We start from the raw sequence: 19,957 nt of genomic DNA on the forward strand, positions 1-19,957 counted from the left end.
TATTCCCAGTAGTTATCACAGTGACTCTCACGTAATAGTTGTTCAATACACATCTGTGGAAACGGACCTGTCTCTATGGATGTGTTGTACATACATACATACATGTATGTATGTGTGTATAACTTAACATGTAAATATTTATATGACATATAAATTGAATTTTTTTCATGCCGAAGGTATACCTCACAGCCTTATCATTACTTTGTGCTTTTTAAAAAAATGCTAAGCATAGGTTTATTTTTGATATCATCTTTATTTTTATTGTTATCTAGGATGCTGGAGAGATGGTTCGTTCCTTTGTTGGTGGTTTGGAACTTGTTGTCAATTTACTGAAATCAGATAATAAAGAAGTTTTGGCGAGTGTATGTGCTGCTATTACCAATATAGCAAAAGACCAAGAAAACTTAGCTGTTATCACAGATCATGGAGTTGTCCCTTTATTGTCCAAACTAGCAAATACAGTAAGTAATGTATCTTTTTATTTCAAAATGTATATTGTCATAAGATATCACGGTGTAGTAGCAAAAACAATGAGCTTAAAATCCAGAGACCTGGATTCAAGTTTAATATCTGCCACTTGTGAGGTTTGAGATTTTAGTGAATTCATTTTAGTTTCTCTGAGACTAATAAACGTGAAAGTATATTTCAAACTGAAATCATCACCATCGTCGTTACTACGAGCCTTAAGATAATTGTTCATGCCAACTTCAGAAGTTAAGTGCTCCTCTCCCAGCTTAGCAAGCTTGGGTCGATGGCATTCTTGAGCTAGAAGGTTTTGGCAATCGCTGTATTGTTTACCCAGAGTTGTGCCAGATAGAACAAGCAGGCTTGAGAGATAATGACTTCACCATGACCAGAGGTATTTGAGCATAGCTTGAACTTGGCAGAAAAGTCGTGGAGCAGAAATTCAATGATTGGAAGCCTGCTTGGTCTAGAAGACTTTTGGGCCAGTCTAATACTAAATTCCTGAGAATATCTGCCAGTTTCAGTTAAGGACACCAAGTTGTGACCTGAATCGAGAGAACAGTACAATTAATAGACAGAAAATTATGGTGTTATTCAGTTGTATTATATCTGTATGAGGTAATTACATCCAGAAAGAAGTATGTGGTCTGTGCAAACAATACAGAAGGAAAATGGCAGACTCAGAAGCTGTCCTCGTCTGCTGCAGTGTCTTCTCCCTCTTGGGAACCAAGGTGTATTCCTGATGTGGAAGTATTCCTAAGGTGAAGAGGTAGAGTTAATCCACTTCCCCCCGTTATCTGGCAGGCTCCCTTAAGAGTGTCCAGTATTCTTTAGTTGTTTTTATTACTTGGCCACTCGCTGATCTGTAGCTCTGTGTTGTGAGTAGACTTGCTCAAAAGGAAATTGAACCTTGAGCAAATAACTAATGCCAGACACCTGATCGCCTTTACCTGCATGCACTCCACTCCGTTCATAAAAAGAAAATGCAGCATTGAACCTTGATGCATTGGTGACCCACCAGGATACTAGTTCCCATCAAGACACCACCTGAGCAGCCAGTGGGTAATAAACACCTAGAGCAAAAGTATCACAGGGTCATTATGATGCACATGCCATAATCCCTTCTCCTTGTGCAGAATGATGATACACTGAGACGTCATCTAGCAGAAGCCATTTCACGTTGCTGTATGTGGGGCAGAAACAGAGTGGCCTTTGGCGAGCACAAGGCAGTGGCTCCATTAGTGCGGTACCTGAAATCAAATGACACCAACGTGCACAGAGCGACAGCCCAAGCCTTGTACCAGCTTTCAGAAGATGCCGATAACTGCATCACCATGCATGAGAATGGCGCAGTGAAGGTACTGTTGACCAACTTCGTGGTTTAGTTCAAGTTATGTCAATGTAGGTTGGGAAGAAACAAGTGATGTTAAGGTTTTACTGAAAGGGGTATTTGAACACACCAAACTGCCCACCTGTTGCATCACGGCTGCAAATGAGCCATGTGTTATCATTATCATGATTTGTGCTGCAGAAAAGTTGCGTGGAGACAGAATTTTTCTAAATTGAAAACTATAAAGTGAACTCAGTTAAATAAGTACAAGTTCCATAATCTGAATTGGATTAAAGAAAATGTATAGTGCATGAATAATCAGTGGTATTCATAATTCTGTTTAATATTTTATTTACTTAGCACTTAAATAATAAAATACAGACACCAAATGCACAGCAAAGGAGCTGACAAACAGCAGCTAGACAGTCTTGCCAGTCTTAACCACAAGCAAAGAACCAATTCAAAGACGTTTTTTAAAAAAAACAACAACAAAAAACTGCATCAAATTTTCTTTGCCTTTAACTAATATCCAGGTGGGAAAGTTTCTGCACGTAGACTTTGATATATCTATACGTTGGAAACCACCTAGAGCTTATTCTGAGTGGAATGTTTTGATGACAACAGACAGAAAAATACTTAAGAGTACATGAACAGCTTACAAGTATTAGGAGAAATTGATTTCAAATTCTAGCTCCCTTCTGTGGCTTGTTTCCTTGTACAATGTAATTTTACTGTCTGTTACCTCAGTTTGGAGCCTCTGACAGCCAGCTGCATTTACATTTTGAAATGTATACCCAAAGTTAGCTTGATCTTTTAGACAAAAGCTAATAAAACCTTAAGTTAATCATATCTTGTCAAACTTACATATGCTGAATATGAAACATCTATGGAGGAATGACTCTTAGAATGCCAGTTGGTACTTTTTTGAGGCCATTATTTTAATTTAACCTTTAAACCTATTATAGCTGAAGAATACGATGTTAATTTTTCTGAAATTAAACCCAGTTTACATTTAAATATGTCAACTTTTCCATTATAAATCCATTTTTTCAGCACATAGGTTAGGCCATATTAATTTTTTCAAGCAAAAAACTGGCATAAAAAGCACCTTTTAAACTAAGCACTTATTTTTTAAAGTTAATTATAAAAAAATATACTGGAATGTTTACTTCAAGTTACTAAAGAATGGTAAAAATGTCATCACTTCTATGTGATTATGTTCACACTTCAAAAAAGAAGATTTTCTAATTTAAAATTATACGTTCTGTTATTGAACAAGGACAATCTAATATGCACAACCTAAAGACTTTTAAAGAAATGAAGCTATAAATTTAAGTAGCCTGATAAAGTGTCTGACGTAACATGCTTAGACAATTGTCAGTTTAAGAGCAGAATTTCTAGACTACTCAGAAAGTTTTCAAATTTAATAGGTTTACGTGTTACCATTCATTTGACATATATGCCAGGTCTATGTGCAACTCTCAATTATTTCTCCTAATACAAGTCAGTAGGTCATCCAGAATCATTTATGGGTTGTATTCTGCTATGAAAAATGTTGAAACTGTGTTCACCCACCCACACAGCTTATATAAATAAAAGAATAAAGCAATAAAAATGATGAGGGTGAGGGGACAGGATAGAGAAAAACAGGAAGTTTGGTTTGTTGTCCTTGAGACCCTTTCCCGGGTCATCTAAGGGTATGTGGAGGGCCTCTCTGTCTTGCCCATCGGCATTCCTGACTACCTGCTATTTCTACTGGAGGATAAGTGTAAAGAACCGATTCTTGTAAGTTTGCTGTAGGCTACTCTGTCACGAACAGAGGCTGGCCTCATGGTGGGCTCTCCCTCAGGCGGCTGTCGGGGAAGCATAAGGATCTGTGTCCCTTCTTTGGTTTTGAGGTAAAAAATGTGGATGTAGTGTAGTGGGTGTTGGTAGAATCCAGTGGGGTTTGGTAGTTGCTTGGATATGGGGAATAAAGGAAAGTGTTGACTCAAAAATTACTCCCGTCTTCAGGCTAGGTGAAGAGGAAGATTCCATTAGCTACGACAACGCAAGAAATATGTGGCCCATCAGGGTGGTGAAGGTCCCTGCAGTGAATTGTCACGTTGTGCTAACATTTCTGACTTCAAATGCGTACGAACCGTATCCACTACTTTGGCAAATCCCTGACTATTTTTGTTCCTAAATGCTACAGCACCTCTCTAGGCAAATGCTTAGTCGGCCCTTCATATTGGTGGGCTCCACATCTGCAGATTCAACCAACCACAGATCGAAAATATTCAGAAAAAAAAATTCCAGCAAGTTCCAAAAAGCAAAACTGGAATTTGCCACATGTGCTGGCAACTATTTACATAGCATTTACATTGTATTTACAGCTATTTACATAGCATTTACATTGTATTTACAGCTATTTGCATAGCATTTACATTGTATTTACAGCTATTTGCATAGCATTTGCATTGTATTTACAGCTATTTACATATCATTTACATTGTATTTACAGCTATTTACATATCATTTACATTGTATTCGGTATTATAAATAATCCAGAGATGATTTAAAGACATACAAATGGCCAACAGGCACATGAAAAGATGCTCAACATCATTAATCATCAGAGAAATGCAAATCAAAACCACAATGAGGGGCTTCCCTGGTGGCGCAGTGGCCGAGGCAGGGGACGTGGGTTCGTGCCCCGGTCCGGGAGGGTCCCACATGCCGTGGAGTGGCTGGACCCGTGGGCCATGGCTGCTGGGCCTGCGCGTCCGGGGCCTGTGCTCCGCAGCAGGAGGGGCCACAGCAGTGAGAGGCCCGCGTACCCCCCAAAAAAACCCCAAAAAAACCCACAATGAGATATCACCTCACATCTGTCAGAATGGCTGTCATCAAAAAGACCACAAATATCAAATGCTGGAGAGGGTGTGGAGAAAAGGGAACCCTCTGGCACTGTTGGTGGGAATGTAAATTGGTGCAGCCACTATGGAAAACAGAATGGGGGTTCCTCAAAAAACTAAAAATAGAACTACCGTATGACCCAGCAGTTCCACTCCTGGGTATATATATAAAGAAAATGAAAACACTAATTTGAAAAGACACATGCACCCCAATGTTCATAGCAGCATTATTTGCAATTGCCAAGATATGGATGCAACCTAAGTGTCCATCAGCAGATGAATGGATAAGAGGACGTGATATATATATATATACACACAATGTATATACACACAGTGGAATACTACTCAGCCATAAAAAAGAATGAAATTCTGCCATTTGCAACAACATGGATGGACTTGGAAGGCGTTATGCTGAGTGAAATAAGTCAGACAGAGGAAGACAAATACTGTATGTTATGACTTATATATGGAATCTGAAAAATGCAACAAACCAGTGAATATGACAAAAAAGAAACAGACTCACAGGTAACAGAGAATACACTAGTGGTAAGTGGAGGGGAGAAAGAAGGGGGGAGGGGCAAGATAGGTGTGGGGATTTAAAAGTGGCAAGACTACTAGGTATAAAATAGATAAGCTGCAAGGATCTACTGTACAGCACAGAGAATAGAGCCAATATTTTATAACAACTATAATGGAGTATAATCTTTAAAAATTGTGAATCACTGTGTCACAATCTGAAGCTAATATAATATTGTAAATCAGCTATACCTCAGTAAAAAATTAAAGTACACAGGACAGTGTGTGTAGGTTATATGTAAATACTACATCACTTTATATGAGGGACTTGAACATCCGTGGATTTTGGTATCCTTGGGGGTCCTGGGACCAATCCCCCTTGGACACCAAGGCACAGCTGTATAGAGTTATTTCCTAGTCCTGCAAACGTTCCTGCAGCAGCTGCCCATGAGCAATGTGGACAGGTTCTTTGACAATTACCAGAGTCGTCCTGTCACCCTGTTCATAAGTAATTTATTCTAGAGTTAGCTCTTTCCCTGTACAGTTTCCTCAACAGTAGCAGCTGACATTATGCAGTGTATCTGTGAGTGCCAACTGGTGTTTATTCTGTAGTAACAGAGAAGGAGCAGTTTTGAGGGTCTGGAATAAATTAAGTCCAGTTTCTAATGTGTTCTATTTATTATTTTTTTAAAATTTTATTTATTTATGTTTTACATCAAAACCCACGCACATATGGTCACCTTATCTTTGATAAAGGAGGCCAGAATATACAATGGAGAAAAGACAGCCTCTTCAATAAGTGGTGCTGGGAAAACTGGACAGCTACATATAAAAGAATGAAATTAGAACACTTCCTAACACCATACACAAAAATAAACTCAAAATGGATTAAAGACCTAAATGTAAGGCCAGACACTATAAAACTCTTAGAGGAAAACATAGGCAGAACACTCTAGGACATACATCACAGCAAGATCCTTTCTGACCCACCTTCTAGAGAAATGGAAATAAAAACAAAAATAAACAAATGGGACCTAATGAAACTTCAAAGCTTTTGCACAGCAAAGGAAACCATAAACAAGACCAAAAGACAACCCTCAGAATGGGAGAAAATATTTGCAAATGAAGCAAGTGACAAAGGATTAATCTCCAAAATTTACAAGCAGCTCATGCAGCTCGATATCAGAAAAAACCCAAACAACCCAATCCAAAAATGGGCAGAAGACCTAAATAGACATTTCTCCAAAGAAGATATACAGATTACCAACAAACACATGAAAGGATGCTCAACATCACTAATCATTAGAGAAATGCAAATCAAAACCACAGTGAGGTATCCCCTTACATCGGTCATAATGTGTTCCATTTAAACGGTCAGTTTGAATTTTAGGTCTAGAGCAATGCTATCCAGTAGAAATATAATGTGAGCCACATGTGTAATATTATATTTTCTAGTAGCCCCAATTAAAGAAAAGATAAAGAAACAGGTAAAATTAATTTTAGTAATATATTTAATTTAACGCAGTACACCCAAGATATTATTTCAACATGAATCAATATAATAAAATACTAATACTTTACATTATCTTTTTTTGGTACTAAATCTTCAAAATCTGGTGTGTGTTTTTACACTTACGATACATCTCAATTTGGACTGGCCACATTTCAAGTTCTCAGCAGGTGGTTAGTGGTTTTCTTGTTCCACAGCATAGGCTAGAGACAGGAGAGAGGGCAGATTCCGGAAGTATCATTGGAGAGGTAGTAAGCCATGAATGAGGGTGGATAAGATTTTTTTGGCTGGGAGTTTAGAGAAGCCTGGGAAATGTCTACATTTTTACTCACGAAGCATGTAAACCAGGAAGAAGAACTGTCAAAGCAAACTCAGGAAGTCAGCCCGTTAACCAGGAGCCCTAGAAGCCAAAGGAAGAGTAGGTTTCCAAAGGGTTTGTGTTTGAATACTGCTAAGCCGTCAGTTATGATGAAAAATAATCCTTGTGGTAGAGGCTCTCCCGGCAAGCATCTCTTCTATAGGAACTAATAAACCCCCTGCTCTGATGTGTACAATGGGTAGGAATAATCCAGTCCTTACCCTCTCTATGGTTTCACACAGACTTCCTTCTCCAGAGTATCAGCCCAGGGTCTGTGTCATTACAAAACCTTGCGAACATGGAAGCAGAGCTGTTCGCAACTGTATCGAAAATATGAGACATCTAGGAGATATTCCAAAGTCATTTGCTAATTGTAACAAAACTGTAACATAGGAAAGTGATAGAACGAGTGATAGAAGAAGTTGCAGAAAAACTGAGCAAGACAAGCCCTTTCCTAGGACAGAAAAAGTGATCAAACAGAAGGAAGATGAGCACCTTTAAGAAGCAGGAAACTCCCTTCCCCTCGTGACATTGGGTTTGTTTCGCAAACGTCTATACCAAGCAGGTAAAAACTACCATAACTTTCTGGAAGGCAGGAAATTGAAGAGACTGCGGAAGATGCAACCTGGAGTACTCCCAGCAGTGGCAGAGTGACGGAAGAGGGGTTCAATTTGAGTAGAGCTGAAAGGGTCGTCTTGGCTGTTCCCAGACTCACCATGCAGAGTGGCCTCCACAGTACCGGAAGATGAACCCAGAAGTTCACACACCCCTTGGTTTTTGAAGCAAGAAAAATAGCACTAATGCTTTCGAGTCAAGTAAGTGGACTTTAGGTGCTCAGATCACTCAGGAGCTCTCATTGTCCGTATGCAAGTCTACATAATGTTTGATTGAACTATAATATTTTTGGTTAATTAAGACGCTTCATGTAACTTTATGGTTTTGAGTACTTTCCTCACATTTCAGATATTCCCTGGAGTGCTGGGGATAGTTCACTTGATGATATGCAATTAAATTACTTAGTTAGGACTATTAGGTATCACTGAATTTTTTTTTTTTTTGCGGTACGCGGGCCTCTCACTGTTGTGGCCTCTCCCGTTGCGGAGCACAGGCTCCGGACGCACAGGCTCAGCGGCCATGGCTCACGGGCCCAGCCGCTCCGCGGCATGTGGGATCTTCCCGGACCGGGGCACGAACCCACATCCCCCGCATCGGCAGGCGGACTCCCAACCACTGCGCCACCAGGGAAGCCCTCACTGAATTTATTACAATACCACACATAGAGTCATATACAGATTTGTTTCTGATTGACTTTTTTCTTGTTACGGTATTTGAACTTTTCCTTTAAAGTGAGAAAGAAATTTATGATTACTTAAGCGTTCCAGTAAGTTAGGTTTTAGTTTATCCTGTTAAACTTTAATATTATTCATATGCCAAGCGTTTTCCTTATTTCATTTTTGTTTTTTAACTTAAAAATATAATAGCTTTATTAAAGTGTAACTGACATATGCACGCACATGATTAAAGTATACAAGTTGGTAAGTTTTGACGCGTGTATTTATATATTGTACATACACAAACTCACGTGACATCATTACCAAATCAATGTAATGATCCCACCAAGTTTCCTGCTACCCCTTGGTAAAGCTTCTTGCCTGCCCCTCTCTGTCTTGGGGCAACCACTGATCTGCTCTCTATCAATATAGATTAGTTTTTGTAGATCAGCATTTTCTAGAGTTTAACATAAATAGGATCATACAGTATGTGCTTGATTTCTTTGTTTGGCTTCTTTCACTCAGCCTAATTGCTTTCATATTCATCTCTGTTCTCACATGTGTCAGTCTTCACTCTTTTATTGCTGAGTAGTATTCCATTGTATGGACATACCACAATTGGGCTATCCTTTCACTTGTTGATGGACTTTTGAGTTATTTCCCATTTGGGGTTATTACAAACAAAGCTGCTGTGGATATTCATGTACAAGTCTTGTGTGGACGTGCGCTTTCTCTCCTCTTGGGTAAATGCCTACCAGTGAGTGGCTGGATCATGTGGTATGTGTGTGATTAACGTTTGAAGAAATTGCCAATTCTGCTCTCCAAAGCGGCCGTACCATTTTGCATTTCCACCAGCAGTGTATGGGGGCGCCCTTATCACACTTGGTGTGTTCAGTCTTTTTTATTTGAGGCATCTTAATAGGTGTGTAATGGTATCTCATGACTTCAATTTCAATTTTCCTAATGACTAATAATGTAGAACATCTTTTAATGTGTTTATATGCTAGCTCTATAACTCCTTTGGGAAAATGTTCAAATTTTTTGACCATCTTAAAATTTCATTATTTGTTTCCTTATTATTGAGTTTTGAGAGTTCTGTGTATAGTCTGGATGTAAGTTCTTTACCAGATGTATAATTTGCAAATATTTTCTCCCACTTTGTAGCTAGTCTTTTTATTCTCTTCACAGTGTCTTTTAAAGAGCAGACATTCTTAACTTTGATGAAATCCAACTGATCTTTTTAAAAAATGGATCATGCTTTTGGTGCTATATCTAAGAAATATTTGCCTAACACATGGTCACAAGGATTTTCTATGTTTTCTTCTGGAAGTTTTAAAACTTTTGGTTTTACATTTAAGTCTATGACCCATTTTGAGTAAATTTTTGTGTATTATGCTAGGTAGGAATTGAAGCTAATTTGGGGGGGCATAAGGGCATCATTTGTTGAAAAGATTGTCCTTTCTCCACTGAATTTCTTTTGTAGTTTTGGAAAGAAAATCAATGAATACATATCTGTTTTGTTCCCTTGTTCTGTTTGTCTATATTTATGCCAATATCACACTGTCTTAATTACTGTAGCTTTGTAATGAATAAGCCTTAAAGTTAGTATAAGTATTCCTACCTTATTGTCTTTTAAAAGTTGTTTTGGCTCTTCTAGTTCTTTTACATTTCCATATGAACTTTAAAATCAGTTTGTCATTCTCTACATTAAATGCTTCCTAACATTTTTGATTGGAATGACATTAAATCTATAGATCTTTTGGGGAAAATTGATATCTTAACAATATTGAATCTTCTGACCCATTAAAAAGGACTATCTTTCCATTGAATTAGATCTTTTTTTTTTATTGCAGTATAATTGCTTTACAATGGTGTGTTAGTTTCTGCTTTATAACAAAGTGAATCAGTTATACATATACATATGTTCCCATATCTCTTCTCTCTTGCATCTCCCTCCCTCCCACCCTCCCTATCCCACCCCTCCAGGTGGTCACAAAGCACCAAGCTGATCTCCCTGTGCTATGCGGCTGCTTCCCACTAGCTATCTACCTTACGTTTGGTAGTGTGTATATGGCCATGCCTCTCTTTCGCTTTGTCACAGCTTACCCTTCCCCCTCCCCATATCCTCAAGTCCATTCTCTAGTAGGTCAGTGTCTTTATTCCTGTCTTACCCCTAGGTCCTTCATGACATTTTTTTCCCTTAAATTCCATATATATGTGTTAGCATACGGTATTTGTCTTTCTCTTTCTGACTTACTTCACTCTGTATGACAGACTCTAGGTCTATCCACCTCATTACAAATAGCTCAATTTCGTTTCTTTTTATGGCTGAGTAATATTCCATTGTATATATGTGCCACATCTTCTTTATCCATTCATCCGATGATGGACACTTAGGTTGTTTCCATCTCCGGGCTATTGTAAATAGAGCTGCAATGAACATTTTGGTACATGACTCTTTTTGAATTATGGTTTTCTCAGGGTATATGCCCAGTAGTGGGATTGCTGGGTCATATGGTAGTTCTATTTGTAGTTTTTTAAGGAACCTCCATACTGTTCTCCATAGTGGCTGTACCGATTCACATTCCCACCAGCAGTGCAAGAGGGTTCCCTTTTCTCCACACCCTCTCCAGCATTTATTGTTTCTAGATTTTTTGACGATGGCCATTCTGACCGGTGTGAGATGATATCTCATTGTAGTTTTGATTTGCATTTCTCTAATGATTAATGAAGTTGAGCATTCTTTCATGTGTCTGTTGGCAGTCTGTATATCTTCTTTGGAGAAATGTCTATTTAGGTCTTCTGCCCATTTTTGGATTGGGTTGTTTGTGTTTTTGTTATTGAACTACATGAGCTGCTTATAAATTTTGGAGATTAATCCTTTGTCAGTTGCTTCATTTGCAAATATTTTCTCCCATTCTAAGGGATGTCTTTTGGTCTTGTTTATGGCTTCCTTTGCTGTGCAAAAGCTTTGAAGTTTCATTAGGTCCCATTTGTTTATTTTTGTTTTTATTTCCATTTCTCTAGGAGGTGGGTCAAAAAGGATCTTGCTGTGATTTATGTCATAGAGTGTTCTGCCTATGTTTTCCTCTAAGAGTTTTATAGTGTCTGGCCTTACATTTAGGTCTTTAATCCATTTTGTGCTTATTTTTGTGTATGGTGTTAGGGAGTGATCTAATCTCATACTTTTACATGTACCTGTCCAGTTTTCCCAGCACCACTTATTGAAGAGGCGGTCCTTTCTCCACTGTACATTCCTGCCTCCTTTATCAAAGATAAGGTGACCATATGTGCGTGGGTTTATCTCTGGGCTTTCTATCCTGTTCCATTGATCTATCTTTCTGTTTTTGTGCCAGTACCATACTGTCTTGATTACTGTAGCTTTGTAGTATAGTCTGAAGTCAGGGAGCCTGATTCCTCCAGCTCTGTTTTTCCATTGAATTAGATCTTATTTCATATCTCTCAGCTACATTCTGTAGTGTTCATCATATGGGTTTTTCACATAATCTCTATGTAATCAATACAGATTATTCCCTATGTAATCAATATTTTTTGATGCTACTGTAAATAGTACTTTTAAAATTTCAATTTCTGATTGTTAATTGCTATTATAAAGAAATGTGATTGATTTTGTTACTAATGTTGTATTCTACAACCTTGCTAAACTCACTTATTTACTCTAGTAGGTTTTTGGAGATTCTATCATATTTTCTATATAGACCGGGGTAGGCAAACATTTTCTGTAAAAGGTCAGATACTAAATATTTTAGGCTTTATGGGTGGCATATAGTCTATGTTGCCGATTCTTCTTTCTTTTATTGTTGCCATTGTTGTTGTTGTTTTCCACCATACAAAAATGCAAAAGCCACTCTTCATTCTGTGAGCCATACAAAGACAGATTGTGGTTTGCCAGCCTCTCACATAAACAATCCTGTCATCTGTAAATAAAGACTTTCTTCTTTTCCAACTTAGATGCGTTTATTTATCTTCCTTTCCTGATTGCACTGGCCAGAAACTCTGTACAGTGTTGGAAAGAAGCAGTAAGAGCATATGTCTTAGTCTTACTCTTTATCTTAGGGTAATGCATTCAGTCTTTCACCATTAAGTTTAATGTTAGCAACAGGTCTTTCATGGGTAACCTTTATCAGGGTAGGGAAGTTCTCTTCTATTACTACTTTGATGAGAATTTTTTATCAGGAATAGATGCTGGTTTTGTCAAGTGCTTTTTCTATATCTATTGATATAATCTTATGATTTTTCTTTTTTAGTTTGTTATTCTGGAGAATTACATTCATTTTCAGATGTTAAACCAACCCAGCATTCTTGAGGTAAACCCACTCTGTCATGATGTATTATCCTTTTCATACATTGTTGAACTTACTTTGCTGAATTTTTGCTTAGAGTTTTGCATCTATATTCATTTTTATAGTATTTTTTTTTCTTATAATATCTTTCTCTGTTTTGCTATCAGGGCAATGTTGGCTTCAATTCTTCCAACTTTTGTTACGTTTAAAAAAGACTTTATTTTGTCCTTGTTTTTGAAAAATGTTTTTGCTAGGTGTAGAATTTTACATTGACTTTTTTCTTCCTTTCAGAACTTTAAACATGTTGCCCCATTTTATTCTCACTCATATTGTTTCTGAGAAGAATCTGCTATCATCTTTACGTTGGTTCACCTGTATGTCATGTGTCTTTTTTCTTTGGCTGGTTTGTAAACTTCAGTATTTTCACTGATTTTGTGCAACTTGATTATGACGTGCCTTGGTGCCGTTTTCTTCATGTGTCTTGTGCTTGAGGTTTGTTGAGCTTCTTGGATCTGTGGGCTCATAGTTTTCATCAAATTGGGAAAATTTTGAGCCATTATTTCTTCAAATACTTTCCTTTTCCCCTTCTCTTTCTACTGTACTTGGAAACTACATTTTCACTGACATTTGGGCTACTTCAGGTTTTCCCACAGCTGCCTCAGGTGCTGTTAGTTTTTTTTTAGTCCTTTCTCTTCTCTGTGTTTTAATTTGGGATATTTCCATGTCCTCAAGGAGCGTAATTTTTTGCAATGTTTTATTTCCCTTTATTCGCACTCAGTGTGTTTTACATTTCAGATACTATAATTTTCGCCTCTTAAAATTCAATTTATGTCTTTTTATTCATCTCTCATGTCCCCACTTAACATGGTGATTCTTTCCTCTGGCTTCTCGCACATACAAAATCCAGTTCTAATTACAGTTCTGATATCATTGCTGCATGGATCATTGGACATCAGACAGTGAATTTTACTGTGTTGAGTGTTGGATATCTTTGTGTGTGTGTGTGTGTGTGTTTCCATAAATATTCTTGAGTTTCATTCTGGGATGCAGTTATGTTACTGTGAAACAAGTTGATCTTTTCAGTTCTTGCTTTTACACTTTGCTGGCAGGACTAGAGTAGGGCTAATTCTTCCCCACTTCTGAGGCAAGACCCTTATGTTTATTCTACCTGACACCCTGTAAATTATGAAGTCTTCCACTCTGAGTAGGGGGCTTAGGCACTATTCCTCCCTGTGTGTGACCTCCAGGGATTGTTCCATCTTTCAGGTGTCCTTTTCCTGTCCTCAAGTAGGCTCCTTACACACAGGTGATGGTCAGTACTGGAGATCCAGGGGCACTGATGCAGGTCTCCAGAAGTCTGCCCCCTCCTCTCCAGTAATGTTCCCGGAGGACTCTAGTCATCATGTCCCCCAGACTCCCAGCTCTGGCTCCCACCTCAGGGAGATGGCCACGCTTTGCGTGGGTTCTCTCTTCCTGCACTGCAACCTGTAAACTCTCCCCAGGCAGCAGACTTTCTCCAGGCAGCAGGCTGGGACACCCTTAGGGCTAACCGTTTTTGTTTTCCTTTTCTCAGTGATCACTGTGCTTTGTTTGTTGTCTGATGTCCGATGACTTGAAAGCCATTGTTTTTTTACTTTTTTCTATTCTTAAATTACTTGAGGCAGGAAGGTATGTTCAGTGTCTGTTACCGTATCTTGGCATGAAGCAGAGTTCTTATTTCCCTTTTAGATTTTCTCTTATATAATAAATTCATGGAAAGTGATAGCTGGTAGAGGTGAGTTATCCATTTTAAACACACATTTTGCAGATGAGGAAACAAAGGGTCAGGTAGGTGAAGTTCCTAAAACCACACAGTCATTACAGGGCATAACATCATTTATGATTGTGATGTATAGTTTAGTGCTGTTTCCACTAGATGAGTGAATTCCAAACCGCGTCTCCTGGACCCTTAGGGTTTCCCCCAGGGAGCGATCAGCGCCTAGTACTCAAGGCCCTGGGGAAGGGGGGCAGGGAGTAGTCACTGGAGTCACCTACTTCAGTTACAGTGGTTATTTTGTCCATTTTGTGTATCGAAATTATACATGAAATTGCTTCAAGAAGCTTTTGGCTGCTTTAAAAAGAATTGGAAATTACTGCACTAGGCCGTGCTGCCCTTCAGTAGTTGTTTATGAAGCCCACTAGGGGCCATCCTTGTATTTATTTAGCGCTTTTGCTTTTCTTTGATAGAAAGGTTTACAAACCAAGAATCTCTCCAGCAGGAATTACGAATTCTAATCTTAATTCTTTGTACTCTGACAAGTTAAGTGCATATAAAAATCTGATGTGAGAATGACTCTTAAAAATAACTTTTTTTTAGTCTCAGTTTTCCTTGGAGAGCTCTGGGCAATGCCTTTGCCCGTGAGGTGATTCAGTGGTCTTCTAAAATGTTCACTGTTCTTCCATGCCAGCTCTGCTTCACTGGAGCGAATCCACCCTGCTTCTGCTACCTCACTCCCACCCAACCCTGAGCAAAACGAATCCCCCCCTTCTTGAAAGCTAAAGGTGAGAAAAGATGAAAAAGACAGCTGCATGTAAAGAAAAGTGCTAGATAATAATGAAAGTAATATCGTTTTCATTTATTCAGCTTCTTATGTGCAGATTCTATTCTAAAAGCACATTAACGTATATTCTTTCATTCAATCTTCTCCATTATCCAATGAGATGGGAATTGTCATTTTCTCCATTTTACAGATGAAGAAATGGGGTCTCACAGAGGTTAAGTAACTTGCCCCAAATCATCCAGGTCATAAGGAAAGGACCCAAGAAATCTGGTTCCAGGGTCTGTTCTCTTCACTCCCATTGCAAGGTCGAGCTGAAGTCCCCTGGGCACACATGGGCGTGGGCGCCTGTGCTGAAGGGCTGCGGAGCTGCTCTACGAGGCAGAGTCCGTGTCTGGGACACACAGACAGGACCGGGATGTGGCAGAGGGCACGCTTGTCTTGTGGTGGACTGGCGCCCATCCCTCCGGTCACAGCCCTCACACCCTCTCTTGAATTATGTCCCCAGTGCTGTACTTTCCTCCTTCGTCTTCATGATTTTCCAGCCTCTCGTACTGCCCTGGAAGCTCTTGCATATTCTTAATGTATCCCAATTAAACATTATTACTAGAAAGAGTTATAGTATATAAAGTTAAAACCAGATGATTTTGTGATTAAAAAATTACTTTGCTAATCTTTACACAGATTTTAACAAGGGTAGCTGTATTTTCCAAAGGTAATATTGGTTAATATTGCTTAATTTAGCTAATATGAATGGCATTTTATGCTCCGTGTGTGTGTATGTGTATACTTGACATTTTTAGAATTAAGAAAATTGGAAATAAAATACAGTTCCATTAAGTTTGGGGCTAAATTTAAACCTTTTCACTAATCTATAGCAAGTTTTTAGGTCTACATGAGCTATATTCCGAAAGTCCAAGATCTTTATATTATTTTTACTTTTAAAAACATCTCCTACCGCCAAGGGGCATACTTCTAGGTATTATTATAAATACCACTAATTATGACATTATAAAAGGAGAAATCCCTAATCAAAAAAATTAAATTGAAAATCTAAGCTTAACCTGGAAATTTGGGACAAAAGTCTCAGGCCTCTTAGTATATCATGAATAAGAGTGTCCGTTCTTAAAGTCATATGACTTCTTATGAGTCAGAACTCTCCTATCTCCTCACCCAATATCCTGAGTATCAGGGAGCAACCCCACCAGTTACTCCTGGGCCACGCGAGTGCACTGTGGTCCATTACAGCAGTCTTTCCCAAAGCATGGTCCACAGTCTACTTGTCTCGAAGCAATATGGGGCTTGTTGAGAAACACGTACATTGCTTGGCCACACCCTAAATCGACTGACACGGAGTCTCCGTGAGCAATACCAGGAAACTGTGTTTTAACCAAGTTCCTAAGGTGATGGGGAAGTTTGAGGACCACTGATCCACATGAGTTTCAATGGCAAGGGTGCCAGACCATCACTGACATTTGTCATCCTCTGATGCTCAAAAGTCAACCTGTTCAAAGAAAAAGGTTAGAGAAACCTGATGGTGATGAATCCATTGCATGGAAGCTTAACCCACCCGACAAATACTGATTGTGCACTTGGAATGCAGCGGCGTGTGGCATCACGCTGAGCAGGAAGAGTGTGGCTCTAGTCCGTATGGAATTAGGGTGCAGGCAGTTGTGGTGCTCTGCTTGGCGGTACCTCTGCAAGTGAAGGCGGTCTGCCTAGGACACTTCATTTGCTCCTAATCAAAGACAAGACCAGGAGGACTTTCTGCTAATACTATAAAAATATAATTTCCTCTAACTGAGAGAGGCCTGAATTTATTTGTTACCTACTTTAAAATACTATCTTCAAAGCTATAAGCTTTGAAACTAGGAATATAAGGTCTGACGCAGTATGCCAGACCCTTGGCCAATCCAGTTAATTTAATTGCCTTTGAAAGGATATCAAAGTATATGCTGTATGATTGTCCTATAGAATAGTGCTTCCTAAACTTTTTTCCTGTCATCAGGAAAACATTCAGTGTTTGTTAATGGACAAAGCTATTTGTGGCCTGGAGGCAACTGGTCTGGGGCCTCTCCCGGCGCCGTGAGGACCGAGGGCTTGCTATTCAAAGTGTGGTCCCAGACACAGAGCAGCACAGAGGTGCTGGTTAGAAATGCACCACCTCAGACCCTATACCAGACCTACGGGATCAGAGTCTGCATTTTAACAAGATTCCCAGATGATTCACATCCACGGTAAAGTTTGAGAAGCGCTGGATAAGGCGCACCCTCTCCAGCAAACTTAGAAAAAGGAACCTGCAGCCTTGCAGATTGGCTGCCTTTACTAGCTATTCAAATTTGATATAGTTTAAACGTTTTCTAAAACTTGACTTAGGTGTAATTTTTATGCGATTATAAAACTTTTTATATAAATTGCTAAAATTCCTGACTTGGGATCAGAACGTGTGGTCACTATAACTTTTCTAAGCCCTTCTTAGGTATTTCACCTATTTATCCCCAACCCCCCTTTAAACAAGAAAATCGTTAACTCTTCTACTCTCAGTATAAAGCAGCCTTTTATTTTCCCTAACGTTGCTAACACCATAGTTGAAAAGGACACCCTTTTGCCTTAATATCCTGGAATTGGATGAACTAGTCCACATTTAGCCTACTAGTATTCTTAATTAATTTATTAAGTTTAAATGCTAAGGTTTATAGTTAACCTCTCAAGTAACCATATATATGGAGAGCCACTTCCCATCACCCAGTCAGTTACTTTTCCACTCAGTCACACTGGGTAGCACACCACAGCACGCACTGCTATAATGGTATTCATCCACTGCAGTGGTTTCCAAGGAGACAAATTATTATTATTATTTATTCAGCTGAATCTTTTCCTAACCCTCAGGATTTTCACGCACAGATTTGTGTGCAGATAGGCTGTTTCTATTTTATTTTTAAGACTTTATACTCCACAAGTGGCTTCAGCCTATTTTTTTTTAACTATGACACTAGTTTCTAATTTATTCCAGAAATGGTTTTCTAATTTATTTTAGATACCAGTTTCTAATTTATTCTAGGGAATATATATTATTTTATATATAATTTCAGACATTTAGTTACAAATTATACAGTATTTATCCAACTTCTGAAAAACTTGTGAATGGATAATTTGAACATGAAACATTTTTTAAAGAATCCTCTACCTATTAGCGTGAAAATGAGTTGGCTCTATTACAAATGGTGCTTCTGTGAGCATCCTTGACATGATTTTTTGGTGGACACAGCACTGATTGAGTGTATGCTGAGGAGAAGAAATGCTGGCTCAAAGAGTATATGTATAATTGGTTTTATAATTATTATTAAGTGATTACTTTTACTCCATTGATATCATGCCAGATGAAAGTTCAAATATAAAACTTGGATAAATATTTTTATTCAGAATTCTAATCAGTTATCTGACTTTCCCTTTCAGTTTATCATTTAACATTTATTTAAAGATTTTACTGTGAGAAATTGATTTCTACTTGAAGTTAATCTGTCTGGAAATGGTCCATGGTTTTATAGAATCTTTTAAAAGATAATTTTATATGCTTTTGAATTCTCCTTTTAACAAATTAATCCTTCAAATGGTAGAAGATTGATAACTATTTGTGAGAAGAGGTGATTCCATCCTACTTCGTCCTGATATATTGGTTGTTAATTTACTGAAATCAGAGGAAAATATGCATTGCTAATTGGAGGCAAACCTCTTACAAAGTGTAGTCAAGAATGACCACGTATGGTTAGTGCTGATTTAGGAAATGACTCCACCTTTGAAGGGGTACCCCTTTTTTCAGAGGAATAGAATAAAGATAGAGTATACAGCTTCTGCACATAGGCAGGACCTGGCCTTCTACTCACCACTCCCAGAATTCGCGAGGAGAGGGTGGCGCCAAGAGTTCCATACGCCTCTTAGGCACTATAGGAAGGACCTGGCCATCAACAAGTAAATGGACAAAATAATTACCAGTGTGCTGATGCTCTGAAGGAAACAAATAGGGTTAAATGAAGAGTAGTAGAGGGATAACCTACTTGAGACCAGAAAGTCAGAGAAAGCATCCTGGAGCAGGTGCATCTAAACTAAGATATGCAGGATGAAGAGAGAAGAGTTTACAGACAGCAAGGATGTGCAGAGGACATAAGGTGGGAATGTGCTTAGCGTGTCCAAGGACCTGCAAGAAGAGCAGGTGGCTGAGGCCGAGTGGGGGAAGGGAGAGTGACACAAGATGTGTTTGGAGAGCTGGATGGGGCTGGACTACGTGGGGACTGCCAGGACACAGAAAGGAATTGGGGTTTTATTCTAGTGTATTGAGAAGCCATTAAAAATGTTTAATTAGAACACTGACATGATCCCATTTGTGTTTTTAGAAGATCTGTCTTGGAGGGGTGTAGAAAGTGGGTCAGAAAGAGTGGAAGCAAAAAGCCCTCTAGGGGCTGGTAAGCAGTCAGTGCCCAAGAACATGGTGGCCAAAACAGGACTTGGCTACAGGTTGGATGAGAGATTAAGGGAACAGGAAGAATTAGGGGTGCATTCACAAACCTTTTTTCCCCTACTATAAAGAGGGAAATAATCATAGTGATAACAGTTGCTCACAGCCCATTTTCATTTTATTTTTTAACCAAATATCACATTTATTCTTCACAGCAATCCTATAAGATACTCAGCATTATTGCCATTATTGCCATGTTTACAGCTGAGGAAAGAGAGGCTCAGAAAGATTAAGCCCATTACCTAGGGTAAAGCAGTGC

General features: G+C 38.8%; 1 protein-coding gene across 2 annotated transcripts in view; it reads left to right on the forward strand.

Moving 5' to 3' along the window:
* ODAD2 (outer dynein arm docking complex subunit 2) overlaps nt 1-19,957 on the forward strand; it is a 197,453-nt gene that overhangs the window by 118,214 nt on the left and 59,282 nt on the right. The window contains exons 19-21 of one of the 2 annotated variants that reach the window (XM_073801778.1): nt 273-461; nt 1,602-1,823; nt 3,809-4,497. In XM_073801778.1, coding sequence (XP_073657879.1) covers nt 273-461; nt 1,602-1,823; nt 3,809-3,817 — 420 coding nt within the window. In that variant the 3' untranslated portion in view covers nt 3,818-4,497. Of the gene's footprint in view, nt 1-272; nt 462-1,601; nt 1,824-3,808; nt 4,498-19,957 lie in introns of those variants that run through there. The other variant, XM_073801777.1, reaches the window with a different exon arrangement.

The sequence above is a fragment of the Tursiops truncatus genome, chromosome 2 (genome assembly GCF_011762595.2).
Source record: "Tursiops truncatus isolate mTurTru1 chromosome 2, mTurTru1.mat.Y, whole genome shotgun sequence".
Lineage (NCBI taxonomy): Eukaryota > Metazoa > Chordata > Mammalia > Artiodactyla > Delphinidae > Tursiops > Tursiops truncatus.